Source organism: Platichthys flesus, chromosome 2 (assembly GCF_949316205.1).
Source record: "Platichthys flesus chromosome 2, fPlaFle2.1, whole genome shotgun sequence".
In the NCBI taxonomy this organism is placed as follows: Eukaryota; Metazoa; Chordata; class Actinopteri; order Pleuronectiformes; family Pleuronectidae; genus Platichthys; species Platichthys flesus.
The window spans coordinates 16,797,133-16,816,739 of NC_084946.1; the positions used below are offsets into that span (position 1 = coordinate 16,797,133).

The window sequence follows — 19,607 nt, forward strand, 5'->3', positions numbered from 1 at the left end:
GTTTATTAAGAGATTACTGTTTGGCTGGTGGCTGTTTGATACATGCTGATGATATGAGGGCGTTACAGGCACAGTCATGAGGAATGTGAACTAACAAGAGGACACAACTCTTTGTAAAATACGGAGCCCCCCAGGGGACACGGGAAAAAAAATGGTCATTTATTATACGAGCGCTGAGGCGGGGGCCCCCGCTGCTCCTCCGTGACAGCAGCAGCGGGTCCGTGACCGGAGCGGCGGGCAGAGATGTAAAAAGTACTGATATATTGTACTCAAGTAAAAGTACCTTTACTTTGATGAAATTTTACTTAAGTACAAGTTAAAGTACCCATCTAAAATTCTACTCAAGTAAAAGTAAAAAGTAGTTCAAAATGTACTTTAAGTAAAAGTTACTTAGTTACTTCCAACAACTTGATGGGGGCCGCTCCTATACAGTGCAAAAAAGGACAAGGGGTCATAAATTCAATCCAGAAACAGTTATTTTTAACTCAAGGAGAATCTTTACAAATATAAGTGCAATGAAATTAAACATGTCAAACATTAAACATTTAACATGTCCACACAACATTTAAAAACTTTTGGGAGGACATGTCAAGACATGAACCACATAACAGCTAAAATAAAAAGTTAAAATGCCGCTGTCCCACTGTATATTTAAACCTTTGTCTAAACTTTGGTCCACCTTTACAGCACTATTCTACAAACTTCTTGTTGAGTTTGAGCAGCAGCTGATTTCCAAGGTGAGTAGATCTCATCCGGGCTCACTTTGCAGTGAACAGCAGTTTCAGGCAGTGTTGTGAATGAACGCGTTCATTGAACGCGTTCATTTTTATGAGAATGTTGAACTGAACGCACCTAAATGGCAAATAATGAATTTGAACGGTGAACACGTTCATATTATCTGAGGTCTAGCGAAAACATAACATAATGTTTTCCTTCTCCTGAGGAGAGACGCTGTCTAATGCTTGCACCATGTCGTTGCTCAGTGCCCGTAGCATTTCCGCGATATAGCGCCAGGGCCGGTCTTTCCTAAAGGCAACATTGGCGGTTGCCAAGGGCGCACCTGCGTCATGGAGGGCAATCTGATTTCGATAGGAAGGAGCTGGCCCAGGAGTTGAAAAATGTACCTGACTGCCTTCAAACAGCATGTCAAATCTTGAGTTGTTCAAATTCATTCAACAAAGCAGCTCACAGAGATATATCCTAACCTTTGTATTGCTCTGCAAACAGTGCAACCCGTCCAGTTACAGTAGCTTAAGCCGTGAGGAGTTTTTCCAAATTAAAACTTTTGAAGACATACCTGAGGTCAACCATGGCTCAAGAACGCCTCAGTTGTCTGGCTGTCATCAGCATTAAAAATGAAGTTGGTGGTTAGATTCGATACAATTATGTCATTGATGACTTTGCAGCGAGGAAGGCCATCAGGACTGCACTGTAATCGCTTGAAGTGTGGAGTGAAATGTTTATAGTTCTTTAGACAAAATCAATTTGCACATTTTATATTACACAATTTTTTTGTTTATTTTTAATATTATATTTTTAATATTTAACACTCTTACATTTACATATATTATTGTATTGTTTGTTGTTATTATTATTATTGTTTGTTAACTAAGTTGTTTATTTGTTTTGATTCTATAGTCGGCACTTTGCACTCTTGTTCTTGCAATGAAAAAAGGTGCAGTATTTTACTGTAGATTTATTAAAAATAGGGTCAATGTTTTTCCGATTCAAAAAAATGAATTTTCCGTTTCACATTTTGGTGAATTACGTTTTATTCTGTTTTGGCTAATTTTGTTCAGGTAGATTGATGCCTTCAAATGACTGAATAATATGTGCCACAAGTGACCCAGACCTTCTAAGATTGTTGTTTGCCAGCCATCAACAGAACAGAAGACTAAAAAAACATTGTTTGCAGGCGATTGGGAAGATGTAAATGTGACAGGCTGTAGCGGAGGTGTGTGTGTGCATCAACAGTTGAATAGGGGGGCGTGGCCGGAGCGGAGTTCAGCACAGACGTGACATTTTCTCAGTGATTTTGTTCATCGTTGCGATCGTTGTTGTGTTTATTTGAAAGAAATGCAGTCTTACAGGGCAAATTGCCGTCTGAAAGTTACAATTCCCGTTTTGGTAGAAAACATTTATTTTTATTTTGGGGGGGGGGGGGGGTGCGCCAGGAGTGAAAGCTTGCCTGGAGCGCCAAATGTGCTAGGGCCGGCCCTGTGTAGCACAGTGATTCTCAAACTGTGGTGGGGATCGGAGGCAAAACAGGTGGGGCGCGCCATGGATATATATGAAGACTAGATGTCTTCCGGCAGAGTCTAGAACGTCATCACTGGCGGCCATCTTGCCACAGGCAGGCTTTCTGGAAGGCCTGAGGTAGGGTCAGTGATATGCTCAAACACTTATACTCTTATCTCGCTGAAATCTTGACGGATTTACAAATGGTTTGGTTTCTTACAAACCTTAATAATGTGGTTATAATTCTGGATGCTTGAACATGTTGAAATCGCAGCTTTTTTCTCCGAAAAACGACTTAATCGTGCAGCTTAGTTGTGTACCACGGCTAGGCTACGCTAGTACCGAGTAATTTTACATTTATGGGAGAGGCAGAATTGTTCTTTTTCAATATAACTTAAGCTGCACATGATTTAACTGAGGTTTCACATGATTTCAAATCGGGTTGTTTTTTAAAGAACATCTTGCATTATGATTTCTACAGGAAATTGCTGACTTTATTGCCAGTGGACAAGACCAGCTTCTTCCCGGCTGCAGCTGACCCCCATCTGTCTTTGACCCTATCCCCAGGCCTCAATTCTGTGTTACATTTAAGGTCAGGGATGCAAACTAGTCAGTTTTACCACAATATTTGCTTTTGAATGTTCCTCTCTGTCCTGGGCTACATCATAAACATTGACACGTTGCTGGCGATGGTTCCTGTGCTGATTGAAGGACAGCGATATGTCTTGACCTACAGATTCAGCCAGGACCACTTGGAACTTCTCTTTAGCTCCATCAGAGCATCCGGTAGTGTTCATAATTTTTATTTACCAACCGCAACACTTGGTGACACAAAGCTTGTATTGTTTTCAGTTGGTTGGTCCATATGTTTTTTTTTTTGATAATATCATTCATCATAATTAATTTGGAAAGATCATTCAGGGGTGGCTAGTTTTTTTTTTTTGTAAGCATCAAACATTTTATATTATATCATATATTGAATATCTGTGTAATATACTTGTATATCTTGTGTTTTTTTAAGGTGGCTGGAATAACAACCTTAATGCCAACCAATTCAAGTACATCTTTAGGAAGCTGATGGCCCGGTGTGGAGTTGTTAAACCATGCCGAGGTAATGTGACAGCGCAGGATGAGACAGAGTCCCTACCAGCGGTCATCGACACCTCTACAAGCCTATCGGCTGTAGATATGTCCTTTGCAGCAGGAGGAGAAGAAGATCTTCCATCCCTGTTTGCTGACATTCCTGCCCTAGTACATGACCACAGCTACCTTCCCGTCCGCTTCAATGGTCTTGTGGACAACGCTCTTGTGTACATTTCAGGTAAAGGCTGACTGAATGTCAATTTTGCCTATAACTGATAGAGCCAATAGTCAAATCTGTGGGAAAACAGTCTGACGATAGTCCAAAAAGAGAAATGTCCCCTTTATTTCTCCATGCTTATTATTTATTATTATTATAAGTTATGATATTATTATACCAACTCAAATTTCAGGATTTGTTGTGCGACGGGCTCTGAAGAAGCTGTCCTGTGATGTTCGCCGTGCCAGCCTGGTGACAGACGCTGCATCTGCCATCAAGGACCAGAGCTACCACCTGTTGTCTCTAAGAAACAATGGAGGCCTGGTCAATTTTTACTGCAAATAAATGTCACTTTTATAAAAAGAATGTTACTAATATAATACAACAATTTGAATTATTACTTGTTTAAACTAAACATGTGATAATTCAAATTATTTTATTACATTAGTAATATTGCTATTATAAAAGTATACATATATCTCATGTTGCCATTCTGTATGTTGAGTTTTAGTAGCCTATATATTGATTTAACATAAAAACCTTGTGCATGTGTGTATTTATTGCCCCTATCTGTTCTGTTTAATGATATTTCCATATGAAAACCCATGGTTATAATTATCATTATTCTTAGTATACATCTCATTTGTAGAGGGAAATTTTGTGCCTATTTTTAAGAACATTATTCTATTTTTAATCTTTAAACAACAGTTTGCACGGGCTTAGTTATTAATGCCTGTGGTGAGTAAACAGAACTTTATGAGCTCATTTGATTGTGCCCTGATTAAATTCCATGAAAGGTTGTTGTACTTTGCTTTTGCCTGCTGTATCACCCGTTTTCCCAGAGAAGCTGTACATATTTGAAGAGGTGAGTTTCTGCTCCCTTCACCCTGTGTTAACGATTTCTTTATATTTGATTACTGGTAGTACGCAAAACATTAGTGTGTATGTGGGGGTGGGTGGGTGTGTTTTTCCCGGAGAGGGAAGAGTTTGCCCTAAACGTGTTTGGGTTTAAAAGACGTTTCCAGCCTTCTGGTTTGCTCTCTGGTGTGTGAGGTTATCATGGATAGAGCTGTGTTAAACGTTACCTCTTTGCTGCTGCTGTTGGCTTTGGTTACCACTCTGCCAACCAAGGTAAGTTTACAAAACCTAATAGATAGAACCACACTTCAAGGAAGAACAATCTGTCAGATATATTTTTATCTATAATTGCATTTGACAGACAGTTATAACATGTGAGACTCTTGCTTTTTTCAGTGTAGCTCAGCTAGACTGTGGGTTGCAACCAGCTAGACTAGTTGCAACCCACTGAACTCTGATTCTGATAAACATCAGAAAGTCTAGGTTTCAGGACCTGCTGGCTCTCTACCTTCAATGTTTTTTGATGTTGTGTATGTGTGTGTGGTTGTGTGTCTGAACTTACTTTTATAATGTTGTAGGGATGTAAATATGTTGACATAGCCACAGTTAAGGGCTCATCTCCCTCCTGCAGACCAGAGACAGACTCCCTATACATTCAAATAAAAAAAAAAATCTTTAAATCTTAGTGTCATGGACAATGGGTACTTTTCAAAACAAATTGATTACTCAAAAAAAGTGTAAAAAATAAAGAGTCTGGAGAGTTATATTTAGTGTACACTACAGGGGCACTTCAGGGGCCAGTGACCCGCCCTTGTCCCGCTCTGTTATGAATAGGTCAGTGTGATGTCAATTTTGTGTGCGCAACTCTGAAAGCATACACTAATACACACACATACACACTTACACACATACGCAGATACACCCACACACATACACCCACAGACACACAAAGTCATTGCGTTGTGCAATCAAAATGAAAAATAAGGAGAATGGGGAGTTTCTGCACTCAGACCAATGAGATTTAGCTGATGCCTCCCACCGTTACCTTGTTTTTACCATCATCTGATCTTTGGTCAGTTGGTCAACACCCAGATATCAATGCTGTCTTGTAAAGAAAACACAAACTTATAATGTGCAATGTGTCCGCAACATTTATTCAGGAGGACTGGGACATCTACAGCTTTCACATCAACTCCACAGTGACCAGTCGTTATGCCACCACTGTCATTACAAGCCGTGTGGCCAATCGCATGGACGAGTCCAAGGAAATAGAGTTCCATGTCCGGATTCCCAAGAATGCCTTCATCAGTAAATTCAGAATGTATGTGACACAAAAATGACTGGTTAACAAGTAAAACATATGAAAAGTTTGTGTATGAAATGGAAATCTTCCCTGTTCCTCCGCAGGTTTATTGATGGGCAGCTGTACGATGGTGCTGTGAAAGCAAAGGAGCAAGCTCAGCAAGAGTACACTCAGGCTGTGTCCAGTGGCTATAGCGCAGGGATGGTCAGGTGCACAGATCAATTCATACATATACATTCATTGAGTTTTATAGTGTTATAGAAGTGGGTTTAATGTTGTATTTTGGACCATTGTGTGACATTTGGGACTTTTCTTGAAAAAAAAAAAAAAAATGTGTGCAAGAACTAATTTCACATCTTCCAGCCTATTAAATCCCTTTATTAATCCATCTGAGAAGGAGAAGTCGCTCCTTAGTTCACATTTTCAAAAGGTATACCCATGAAGTGTCACAAGAAAACATTATTTCATTTGAAAGGGTCTAAGCTCCACAGGGAGACAGGGATCAATGCTCTAACACTTTGATTATTGTCTGTGCTGCAGTTCTGTTGGGAGGACCCTGGAGGAATTTAAGACTTCTGTGAATGTGGCTCCTCACAAAAAGGTGACCTTTGAACTCACATACGAGGAGCTGCTGAAACGCCGGATCGGCAAGTACGAGCTGCAAATCAACGCTCGCCCCATGCAGCCTGTCAGAGACTTCAAGGTGTGTCTTTTCAGTGGTCATCTGGGAAAACAATACTGGGGCAATAACATCTTGTAGAGCCTTTAACTTTTTTTATTTCATTTTTAATTTCAGGTGGATGTGTATATTCACGAGAAAGCCAGCATCAGTTTCATTAAAGTTCAAGGAGGACTGAGCACCAAGGACCTGGCTAATGCCATCACCAAAACACATGCAGATAAAGAGGTACAGCAGCCAGGGAAATAATGATTTGTGTTTAAAGGTTCAGGGTGTAGAATTTAGTGACATCTAGTGGTGAAGTTGCATGTTGCAGCTGAATATCCCTCACCTCACCTTCCTCTTCAGAGTATGAAAGAGAACCTGTGGAAGATTTTGGTTGACAAAAAAAACTCAAAAGGTGTTTAATTTGTCTTGTTTGAACTACTTTTAAAAACCCATGGCGGCTTCCTTAGAGAGAACCCGCTCCAGATCTAAATATAAAGTATTTAAATATAAAGGTCACATTCTAGAATACAGAAACTATTTGTACAATTTGTATGAAAGGATTATTTTATATTCAATTTCTGCCTATTGATGCCTTTCAACTATGTCTTACACACTGGACCTTTAACTTAATTGCAATTATAAGGTTTAGAAGTTAAGTTAATTCACCAAGAATGTGTGTTTTACATAATTCTGCATTTTCACGTTTATTCTATATATATTTACAAATTGAAATATTTATATTTGTAACTTCAACAATAATGTGTTGACTCTGCTTCTGTGTTCCCCTCACATTAACCTCAGTCTCTACTAGAACCTGATCAAAATACTGGCTTATTGCTAATCCTTGTGGTTCTCTCCTAGCATCATCCATGGTTTTTTACACACTATAGTTTACAATTACATTAGTTTGCACTGTAAAAAACTGTATTTCTCACCAACATGCCATGCCGATAACAATGAATCTATTCAAATGTATAGATCTTTCCGATTCATGAAACCTATTATTGATTCTCCCTGTTTACAGGCGTGGGTGCATTTCTACCCCACCGAGGACCAACAGAAAACATGTGACAGCTGTGGAGAGCAGGGTATGAATGGAGATCTGGTTGTTGTGTATGATGTGAACAGAAACGCCTCGATTGGAGACATTAAGGTACATTAATTTTGTGATGACTTTAATGAATTTATCAGCATTTAGCATTGAATGCTAAAAACAATAGAGCATTCAATGCTCTAAAATATGTAAATCTTTTTTAACCTCTCAAACTTTTGTTTGACTCTCCAGCAAAGTTCGGATGGGTACTTTGTTCATCACTTCGCTCCATCTAATCTTGCCCGAATATCCAAGAACGTTGTCTTCATTATTGATCGAAGTGGTTCCATGTATGGCATAAAAATTCAACAGGTACAGTGAGTTTATGACAGATGAGCTGTGTCACATATCATCGGCCGCTTTCTTCGGAGGATGCGGTCTACACGACATAAGACGGAACCCAGAGAGAACAATTTAAATAAGATATCAGGCCTGATTTGGCATCCCACCTATACCACTAACAGCTAATAACATCCTGCTGTTGCATGCGACAAAAGGCTTTAATGCCCTTTGTCTTGGCAAAATGTTTTCGAGTTGTCCGTCCATATGTCCCATTCTTGTGAACTAAATATCTCAATAGCACCTTCAGGGAGTTCACGAAGGTCTAAGGCCTTGATCACTGTGACCTCGCAAATCACATATTTTGCCTTGTTCACGCGATATCTCAGGACCGCCCTGAGAGAATACTTTTACAATCTGCACAAAAATTGACTTGGTTTCCTGGATTAGCTGAGAAAAGAAGCTATGCAGACTGAGACTGCACTGGGTGGCGGAAGCATACAACCACAGCATGGTACTCTCACATGTGTACCTTACATATTAAGTAATTTTAAGTGTAGTCATCTGAGATTTTGTTCTTGTTGCTGGCTGGCGCCATTATTTCTTTGAAATTCATTTTGTCACTGAAGCGCCATGACTCTGGGGATAAGTTGGCCCTAAGAAGGATCCACCCGTTGGAGCCTTCAATGCTCTGGGATGACAGGACAAATTTGTCAGCCGTATTTTAATGAACAGCCATGTCGCCCCACCATCTGTGTTTAAAAAGCAGCTGCTCATGAATTGACACACATCTATGATACTATTTACTTAAATCAAAGTTTTAATGAGCAAATTGTGTTTTATCTGTTTCTCAGACGAGAACAGCATTACTCCATATCTTGAGTGATCTGGCAGAAGACGACTACTTTGGTCTCATCACCTTTGACGGCAAAATCTTTCACTGGAAACGAGAACTTGTTCAGGCCAGCAAGGAAAACCTGGGAAGTGCCAAGGAATTTGTAAAGCGTGTAAACCATGGAGGACGTGAGGCTTTGCCAATTAATATGTTTATTTGGAGATGCAATGCATTTGACAGCTGCATGACAGGGATGAAACATTTTCCATCTCATTTTAGTCACGGACATTAACCTGGCAGTGTTGGAAGGAGCCCGTATGCTGAAGGCACATCCCAGAGAAGGTTCAGCATCGATCCTGATACTTCTCACTGACGGAGACCCAACATCAGGTTATGATAATACACACTTTCACAAATACTTAAAGAATGATCAAATATGTTGAGATTTTGACATTAACTTGTTAAACAATTAAGTCTATAAAATGTATTAATGTACACACTGTAACCTCTTACTCACCCTACAGAGTTGTTTGGTTGCACTGTTTAAAGGTACTTTTAACTTGCCACACTTCATGTGTCTTTGCAGGTGTGACAGATCTGGGAAGGATAAAGTCAAATGTAAAGGAGGCCATTGCAGGCAAATTCCCACTCTACTGTCTTGGTTTCGGTCTTGATGTCAACTTTGAGTTCCTGAAGACGATGTCGCTGCAGAACGATGGAGTGGCACGGCGGATCTATGACGACTCTGATGCTGATATACAGCTGAGGGTATTCTCCACTGCTGAGGCTTCCTTCACATTTTGAATATATCCTTGTTTTTTTGTGAATTCTGACATTTTCATTGATAAGTGGATGATTGTATCAAATTCAATTAATGTACCTGTCATGTACAACTTTGTTCAAGTAGGTTTTATCTACTTAGGAGTTCAGTTTCATTTTGAAGGGAAAGGTGTATGTTATGCATATATAATTTAATTTAATTTTGTTTATTTCATTTAATTTCTATACTTGTGTATGTTCTCTTGTCTACCTCATTTTGACCATCTGCTGCTTTCTTATCTCAGCTGAAACATATTGTGACCACATTGTGTTTCAACAGGGTTTCTATGTAGAGGTGGCCACTCCACTGCTGACAGATGTGACAATGATATATTTGGGTGGGACCAATTTGACCCAGACAAACTTCAGCCAGTATTATGATGGCTCTGAGATTGTGGTGGCCGGTCAGATCACTGACAACCACGTTAAAACCTTTATTCCACAAGTTGTGGCCATCTCTGTAAGCATCGATCCACACTGCACATCTGCTGGAATCTTTGTTATCTTCGTAGTATTGACTTATAATGAAATGTCATTGATCCTAATATCATTTTAATGTTTGGTTTTACTTTAAATATACGCATTATTTGGATGTCTAGAAATTAAATTCATTATAATAATTTATTAATATTCTTTTGAAAGTGGCTATTTATACTTTGACAGCGGAATAGCAAGGTGACATTTTCGGAAACAAACATGACAGAAATAGTGTCTGACGACCACATCCAGAGGGTTTGGGCCTACCTCACAGTCAAACAGCTTCTGGAGAAAGAGTGAGTCTGATGTCAGCCATCTTTTTGTCCTTATGTTTTTAATCAGTCATTGATTGAATGACTGCCGACCTTATGTTTCTATAAAACCATTTAAATGTTGAGGCACCTTATAGTTATAAATACTGGAAAAAATCATTATTTTTCCCCAGAGCCAACGTCCTGAGAAGCACTGCAATTGTTTATCAAAATTGTTTTTGATTCATTGTCAGATGATGAAATGTCAGCTTGTTTAAAACATATGTGACACAGGCTGCAGTTGTCTGGACCGGAGAAGGTCAAGGTGAAGGAGGAGGCCTTGGAGCTGTCGCTGAAGTACAGCTTTGTGACCCCACTTACATCCATGGTGGTGACCAAGCCTCAAGGAGAGAGCACAGATGTGCTCCATAAACCGAAGGAAGGTGGTACAGACAGAGATGAGCAGAGTTCTGGAAGAGTTTCTCTTGGAAGTTATGGAGGAGGTGGTTATCATAGGGCTCAAATTCCAAGTAAGCAACTAACCTGAGCAAAATAAACACACTGCAAAATGTCAGGGCACTTTGTTATACCAGGCTAGAGACATCTGCTTTATTTGACATCATATGGTGCAATTACAAGACATGAATGCAGTTATCACATTTATTAAGAGCAACAGATTCCTGGTATTGAGTTGTGTATATATTGATAGATCAAATTTGTCAGTATTCATCAATATAAATACTTGTGCCTGAAAAACCTGTTAATCAATGAATGAATTAACAATTATTAACAACTTGATGTTTTATGAGCAGGAATTGTTTTTGTGTTTTCAGTGAAATCATTTGGAGCTTTTAGCGACACAAAATTACACAATTATGTGGCTTAGGGAAAAAGAATGTGCAGAAAATAACACTGAAAAATTAATTTATTAATTTTCTGTTTTACAGCACCCCGTCGTCCTAGGCCCAAAGGAGCAGGTATGTACACACAGTAGCTCCATGCACGGCTTTGACTCACCTACAGTAACATTAGAGGCACAACACGATTGATCATTATGCAGGATGGTTACCTGATATACATTTTTCTAAATAAAACGTAGTCTCAATTAGATCATTGAAAAAATTCTGTCCATATCTTTCCCTCCTGTAAATGTCTTGCCATTGTGGAATCTGAGCATGAACCCAAAGATTTGTTGGATGATTTTGAATCCCAGCCAGAAGGTGAAATCAAAATTACCTCAAAATGTTATTACCTTGCACAGATTCAAAGTCAATTTGAAAACGTTTTGTTTTAACCGTGCAAAAAGATTTCAATATTGTGTTATACTAAAAACCTTTGATTTATCTGAAGGATGATGTGGCCTTGGGAGGAATATATCAACGTAACCACATCTTAACATTATGTTTTCATCTTGTCCCATTTTTCTTACTGGAAATCGTTTCTTTCAAGCTGGTAATATCAACCAACACGGTATCTAAAAACAATGTATGCAGTTTGTACAATTGCACTATTCAGATGCTACCACCCTGTATGTGTCATGGCCTTGTGAAATTAAAAAGAAAATAACAGACATTGGAAGCTTCTGGACTCGGACCAAAGGTATTTTTGGAAGGATATTTGATGATGGGAGATCATTATCAGAGTTGTTCAGTTACATGGACGTTGTGGAGCAACTTTATATCGGTGATATGTATGTGTGTCTTTATGCTTCGATCAGCATGGGCTAAGATGGATGTACTGCTTGAGAAACTGGTGCTCTAGACCAGTGGTTCTCAACCTTTTTTCAGTGACGTACCCCCTTTGAAGAAAAAAATCTGCAGAGTACCCCCTGACCAGCGCAAAGCATTTTTGGTTGAAATAAAGATGTAATGTGATTTATTAATCCTTGTAACTAGACACATTCAAATTTAAAACTCCATCAATTTCCATAACATTGCACATTTGTAGTGGTCTCTCTTGAACTATTTGGAAATAAAAAGATATAAAAATAACTAGACTTTTATTATTATCTCAATATAAATAATGATTTGTGCACATCAAAATAATTATCAACTTAAAGTGACCTCTTTTGGGATCATAATAAAGATATGTTCTCAAACTGAACTCATGAACTTAATTATAGCTAAACACTTCTTCCCAAAAAATTAATCATTAACTTAGTTTTAAATAAAAGATTAGCTCAAAACATATATTTTTTTATATTTATCATCTTAAAATATCTCCTTTAAGGATCGAAAAGAATACTGACAGGTAGCTTGTTTCCGCTTGCTTCTGGGAGGCTTTTCACATCGTGTCTTGAGATGACCTGAATTCAGAAAGTTTCCTCTTAAAAAACTCAGGTGGCTTAGCAACATGACTTTCATGTTTTGTCTGGAGATACCGCTGAAGAAGTGGTGGCTTAATGCCACTGTTGGCTAATCTCTCCCCACAGAAAAAAAAAAAAGTGTAAATAACCCAATCTATGTTATTGTTAATATTATTAAAGTGTCTTTCTGTTATTTTATTGTGAAATATTTGTTCGCTTTAAGGTCATACAATTTCATTTCCGCTTTTGTATTACATGCTTTTATTTTGAAAGGGTACCGGTAGAAACGCGGACTTGTTGTTATGAATCATTAACTTCACAACGGAAAACTTTTACGTTTTAGCGCCCCTTCGAAGAGGCACAAGCTCTCACGGTGTTGTTTAGGGAAGGCTCTCTGCTCTGGTTTCGCCTTCTTTGGCGCTTGTCCCTCCGTGTTTCAGCAGTATTGCTGCTGCACTTCAACTCGACTCCATTGTTGAAGTTTTCAAGGCAGGTGATGACAGGCGATGACAGTTGGCGTGTGCCAGGTTGGGTCAAACCATCGGTATGGGGGAGATTCTGTTTTTTTAGGATAATTAAATTGAAAAGCCTACTGAATATAAAATTTAGTTCATAAACTTACACTTATATTATATTGATTATTTGTTAAGTAACAATTTTTCAAGGATTTTTGAATGGATGCTAATTTTAAATATATAAAAAAAAAAAAAATCCCAAGTACCCCCTGGAGTACCTTCAAGTACCCCCAGGGGTACGCGCACCCCCATTTGAGAATCACTGCTCTAGACTATGTCATGATTCCCTCCCTTTATGACCCAAAGCCAGAGCTGTTTCTACACAATAATACAATTGCTGTACAATAGAGCACTTGATAGCTGTCTGTTTTATCAATGATATTCTGTGCTCCATCAGACTCTTCTGGATTGGTCCGTTAGCTGGTTCCCTAAGTGAAGAATTATCGCAGGTTCTTGTTTCATCCGACAAGGAGGTTGTGTTTTCATCACTGTTTGTGAGTCTATTAGCAGGATTATGTTAAAACCCCTGAAGTGATTTTTAGAAACTGGTAGATTGGGGTATGTGTGAAGGAGGAACGCATCAACTTTTGGAGTGGATTCAATTCAACGGGTAAAATCCAGGATTATGTTCCTTTTCACTTTCTGAGATAAATGTTCTTTGGGGTGAATGTTTGTGAATCTATCAAGGAATAATGCAGGGAACTTTATGAAAAAAAATTGTGTCATATAGCACACTGATGTGTGTCAATGATATTTGGCATCATATGGTGCAATTACAATACATGAATTCAGTTATTGCATTTATTAAGAGTAACAGATTCCTGGTATTGAGTTTGTGTATATAGTGATAGATCAAATTTGTCAGTATTTATCAATATAAATACTTAAGCCTGAAAATACATTTAATGAATTAATTAACAATAATTAAGAACTTGATTTTTTTATGAGCAGAAATTGTTTTTGTGTTTTTTTTTAAAACAAGGCTGTGAAATAATTTGGAGCTTTTAATGACATAAAGTTACACAATTATGTGGTTGAGGGGAAAAGAATGCGCAGAAAAAACACTGACAAAAACGCAGTTAGCAGGGAGAAAAAAGAAACAGAAAACTAACAGCTTGCTTCAACTGATCAAATTGCCTTTTTCATGTAATACAAATTCATGTTTTCTTTCTGTTTTACAGCACCCCGTCGTGCTATGCACCCTGGAGCAGGTATGTACAAACAGTAGCTCCATGCAAGGCTTTGACTCACCTATAGAAACATTAGAGGCACAACACAATTGATCAATATGCAGGATGGTTTACCTGATATACATTTTTCAAACTAAAACGTAGTCTCAATTAGATCATTTATAAACTTCTGTCCAGATCATTCCCTCCTGTAAATGTCTTGCGTTTGTGGAATCTGAGCTTGAACCCAAATATCTGTTGGATGATTTTGAATCCCAGCCAGAAAGTTAAATCAAAACCATTATCGCAAAATCGTATTACCTTGCCCAGATTTCAAGGCACTTGGAAATCTTCTCTTTTATAACCGTGCAATAAGATTTAAATATTTTGTGTTTTACTAAAAACCTTTGATTTATCTGAAGGATGATGTGGCCTTGGGAGGAATATATCAACGTAACCACATCTTAACATTATATTTTCATCTTGTCCCATTTTTCTTACTGGAAATCGTTTCGTTCAAACTGGTCATATCAACTAACACGGTATCTAAAAACAATGCATGCACTTTGTAGAATTGCACTGTTCACATGTAACCACCCTGTATGTGTCATTGCCTTGTAAAATTTAAATGGAAATAACAGATATTGGAAGTTTCTTCACACGGACCAAAGGTATTTTTGGAAGGATATTTGATGATGGGAGATCACTATCCGAGTTGTTCAGTTACATGGATGTTGTGGAGCAAATTTATATCGGTGACATGTATGTGTGTCTTTATGCTTTGATCAACATGGGCTAAGATGGATGTACTGCTTGAGTAACTGGTGTTATGGCCAATGTCATGATTCCCTTCCTTAATGACCCAGAGCTAGAGCTGTTTCTACAGGGTAATACAATTTCTGTACAATAGAGCACTTGATAGCTCTGTTTTATTAATGATGTTCTGTGCTTCATCAGACTCTACTGGATTTGTCCGTTAGTTTGTTCCCTAAGTGACGAATTATCGCAGGTTCTTGCTCCTCAGACAAGGAGGTTGTGTTTTCATTGCTGTTTGTCAGTCTATTAGCAGGATTACGTTAAAACCCCTGAAACAATTTTTTGAAACTGATAGAGTGGGTTATGTGCGAAAGAGCAATGCATAAACTTTTGGAATGGATTCACTTCAAAGACAATCCAGGATTATGTTCCTTTTCACTTTCTGAGATAGGTGTGGCTTGGGGTGAATTTTTGTGAATCTGTCAAAGAATAATACAGGGAACTTTATGAAAAAAATGTGTCATATAGTGCACTGATATGTATCAATGATATTTGGCATCAGATGGTGCAATTACGATACACAAATTCAGTTATTGCATTTATTAAGAGCAACAGATTCCTGGTATTGAGTTTTTGGATATATTGATAAGTCAACGTTGTCCGTATCTATCAATATGAATACTTATGCCTGAAAAACCTGTTAATGAATGAATGAATCAACAATTATTAACAACTTGATGTTTTATGAGCAGGAATTGTTTTTGTGTTTTCAGTGAAATCATTTGGAGCTTTTAGAGACACAAAGTTACACAATTATGTGGCTTAGGGAAAAAGAATGCGCAGAAAATAACACTGACAAATTCATTCATTCATTTTCTGTTTTACAGCACCCCGTCGTCCTATGCCCACTGGAGCAGGTATGTACACACAGTCGCTCCATGCACGGCTTTGACTCACCTACAGTCACATTAGAGGCACAACACGATTGATCAATGTGCAGGATTGTTTACCTGATATACATTTTTCAAACTAAAACGTAGTCTCAATTAGATCATTGAAAAAATTCTGTCCATATCTTTCCCTCCTGTAAATGTCTTGCCATTGTGGAATCTGAGCATGAACCCAAAGATTTGTTGGATGATTTTGAATCCCAGCCAGAAAGTGAAATCAAAACCCTTACCTCAAAATGTTATTACCTTGCACAGATTTCAAGTCAATTTGAAAACGTTTTGTTTTAACCCTGCAAAAAGATTTAAATATTGTGTTATACTATAAACCTTTGATTTATCAGAAGGATGATGTGGCCTTGGGAGGAGTATATCAACGTAACCACATCTTAACATTATGTTTTCATCTTGTCCCATTTTTCTTACTGGAAATCGTTTCCTTCAAGCTGGTAATATCAACCAACACGGTTTCTAAAAACAATGCATGTAGTTTGTACAATTGCACTGTTCAGATGTAACCACCCTGTATGTGTCATGGCCTTGTGAAATTAAAAAGGAAATAACAGATATGGGAAGTTTCTGGACTCGGACCAAAGGTATTTTTGGAAGGATATTTGATGTATCTGTGTCTTTATGCTTCGATCAGAATGGGCTGAGATGGATGTACTGCTTGAGCAACTGGTGCTCTGGACTATGTCATGATTCCCTCTCTTTATGACCCAAAGCCAGAGCTGTTTCTCCACAATAATACAATTGCTGTACAATATAGCACTTGATAGCTCTGTTTTATCAATGATGTTCTGTGCTTCATCAGACTCTTCTGGATTGGTCCGTTAGCTGGTTCCCTAAGTGAAGAATTATCGTAGTTGTTCTCTGTGCATGGTGTTGGGAAAGTAAAATGAGTTTGTACTTTGGGAACCTATAGTGAAGTCTAGTTAACCATTGTAATTATACACAAAATCAAAATTCCCACACTTCGCCTAAGATGTATTAATGATTTATAATTACTGGTGAAGTGCCTATTAGGAATGGGCTGTTTTTTATTTCAAAATAAAAACTCTGCATTTAAACTCAATACCAAGCATGGCAGCAACAAAAATAATATTATGCTTTCACTTTGAAGACCAATTACCAAAAAGGAAGAGATCCCATGAATGTTGCTGCATGATGGAGAATCAACATTATCTGATGCAGATTTTGACCCCCGGTCAGATCCACTTTTTGACTGCTGCTGTAGTTTATCTGAGGACAAACAATATTCCATATAACAAATTTCAACTTATAAACCGCAAAAGAAAACATTTTTAGGCAGGTGGGCACATCAACTACGACTCTCTAGTCCACTTAAGTCACTCTGCTTTTAAATCTAGTTTGAGGCCATAACAGGAAATATTTTTAAACCTTTTTTCCATTGCCATCGAAGCACAGGCAAGTTTTCACCTTGTAAACGTAATTTACAAATGATCTTCACACAGAAAGCATACATGGGCACTGATCACAACCACCTGAGAGTCGAGAGGCCACAATACATCTGTAGTTAAATCAGCTTTGTGTGTCTGTGTCTCTGTGTGTCTGTGTGTCCCCAGCTCCTCCTTCTCACAGGTTTTTGATGAAAGCTGAAAATCAGTCTATTCCACTGTGCTTTGACATCACTGGAAATGTACGGCTTAAACTACTTCACAGTCCCAGCAGGGGTCAGTAATGTATCTAATTCCCCCTTACAGTAATATTAAATGAATGCCTTTTGCTTTTCATGTTTGTAGAGAGTTGTCACTCTTTTTCTGCTCAGGATCTTTTTGTCTGTTTTGAAGTGTGTATCAACCTATGTGTACTCCCCACTTTTAAGTTGCGTTTGCTCTCTTTTTGTACCAGAGCTGTTTGTGAACGGTGAGCTGGACTCAGTTGCAGATGGGGGCTTCACAAAGATCGTCATCAGGGTCAAACCTGACCTGTACATTGACATTGACGTCAATGAAATCATTGTAACAGATGGACAGACACTGACACACCACACTGGAGAGGAGCAAATCACAGCTGGAAGGTAACCTTGTATTGCAATGGTCAGGAATTATTATCATCAGGGCAACTCTACTTAGTTTTTTCGGGAACATAACATCAACATAATAATTATTTATGATGCTTAACTTTCACTTAATCACTATTGTTAACATCTGTAAATTGCTCTTCGTACGGTGACACTTATATGAAAGGCCCTGCACAGCCATGGTGAACCAGACAACTCACGTATGAAATGTTTATTGCTGCACTAGAACATAGTTTAAAGTCTAGGCTCTGATTTAATATAATGATGAGCGATGAGCAAATATCTTTAACTTCCCTGTCGAAGCCTGCAGGTGGATGCTGGGGTGATGGAGGGACTGAATCGACTTAAACAGACCACAGAGTTAGGCTGGTCACATGATTACAGCAGCGCAGCTTGACTTGACTGCCTGAACTAGTTCGCAAACATTGCTCCATCTGTGCAGTTTAACTGAAATCATCCTCAAACTCCAGTCGGCTTTGTTGCACCTGCCAGGGCGGAACAAACAACATCTTTATCATTCTTATCGGGGCATTTGGTGGCCTTACATTCAGTAACACCACACTTGTGCCTCTTTATCCAAGATATTCCAATTGTGAAGATGAAGGGATGCACATGGGGAGCAACAATACTCTTTGACATTATGTTCATATTAAGAGGACCAAAATGTGCCAAGAAAACATGTGCCACACCTACAGCCTGGATTGTTGACACAAACCCATAGATTCATGCTGTAGATGCTAATGTCTGACCCCGCAATCTGTGCTCCACAGCAGAAATGAAGATTCATCAAACCAGGCCACTGTCTTTAATGTCCACTTTTGGTCCTCTGCTGCTGTAGCCCAAACATTCGCCTCCAGGTTCAACATGTTGTATATACTAAGACATTGACTGCTCAGCACAAATGTATCGGTGATCGGTTACTTAGTCCTCCGAAGAATGCAGCCCCTTAACTGAGACACAGCTTTTAGTGTGAGGACCTGTGGGGATGTGCAGCGCCTTTAACGAGGAACCGAAAAAAGAAAGTAATGATGATGCATTTTTTTTTAGTGTGACGGTGATTAAACGGAACAAGGAAGTCGATGTCGCTACTGGGGACATACGAATTGTCATCTTACTTCATGAGAGGCACGGTGAAAAATTCCTCTGGCCGGTTTTAAGGCGGCGTCCATCTGACAACAACGCTGAAGGAATTTTAGGTGGGTGAAAAGGAAGTGTATCTGCTCATGGCTTGGATAACTTCATTTCCTGTTATGATTAAATATCGGGTCATTGATGAATTGAATCAAGGTTTGATTATTGTCTTTTTAAGAAGCAGACTAACCATTATAGTGTCATTTCTTTGTGTGTCCTCTGTATGCAGCTCTAAAACCTGCGGTTTATGAGGAGCTGCAGCAAACCCCCTCTTCCAGGCTTAAGATCAATGGGCAGGAGGTGGATGTGGGCAGGTACATGTGTGCAGCTGTTTGAGGGTGCTATAGTTATTATTGTCTGTATTACACAAAGATTTATTATGAATCTCTCTTTTGCAGATTCGGTGCTGTTGACTACAGTATTCCCAGTCCCCCTATAGGGGGTTGCTGGCTTGTCTCTGCCGAAGCTGCCCTGCAGAGACCCCTGGATGACTTCATTGTCGAACATCTTTAAGTCAGAGCGACGCTGTATCTCTTGAGAAGATCATCCACCTGGGATTATCAACATATATGAATAAATAGTTACCCAGATCCATTTGTCTTCAACTTCATTGATTCATA

General features: G+C 38.7%; 1 protein-coding gene across 3 annotated transcripts; it reads left to right on the plus strand.

Annotated features, from left to right (window-relative positions):
* The first annotated feature begins 4,526 nt into the window (after positions 1-4,526).
* LOC133967077 (inter-alpha-trypsin inhibitor heavy chain H3-like) lies at positions 4,527-19,577 on the plus strand. Of its 3 annotated transcripts, XM_062402295.1 has the most exons (21): positions 4,527-4,669; positions 5,557-5,717; positions 5,804-5,908; positions 6,240-6,402; positions 6,496-6,606; positions 7,391-7,519; positions 7,652-7,771; positions 8,593-8,761; positions 8,853-8,963; positions 9,160-9,341; positions 9,673-9,852; positions 10,056-10,165; positions 10,415-10,650; positions 11,068-11,097; positions 14,122-14,151; positions 15,753-15,782; positions 17,399-17,506; positions 17,685-17,853; positions 18,904-19,052; positions 19,217-19,301; positions 19,386-19,577. In XM_062402295.1, the coding sequence occupies exons 1-21, from the start codon at positions 4,598-4,600 to the stop codon at positions 19,498-19,500; spliced, it is 2,565 nt and encodes an 854-aa protein (XP_062258279.1). In that variant the 5' UTR covers positions 4,527-4,597; the 3' UTR covers positions 19,501-19,577. The 3 variants fall into 3 exon arrangements, with proteins under 3 accessions (XP_062258279.1, XP_062258285.1, XP_062258296.1); XM_062402301.1 differs by lacking the exon at positions 15,753-15,782; XM_062402312.1 differs by lacking the exon at positions 14,122-14,151.
* Positions 19,578-19,607: the final 30 nt, after the last annotated feature.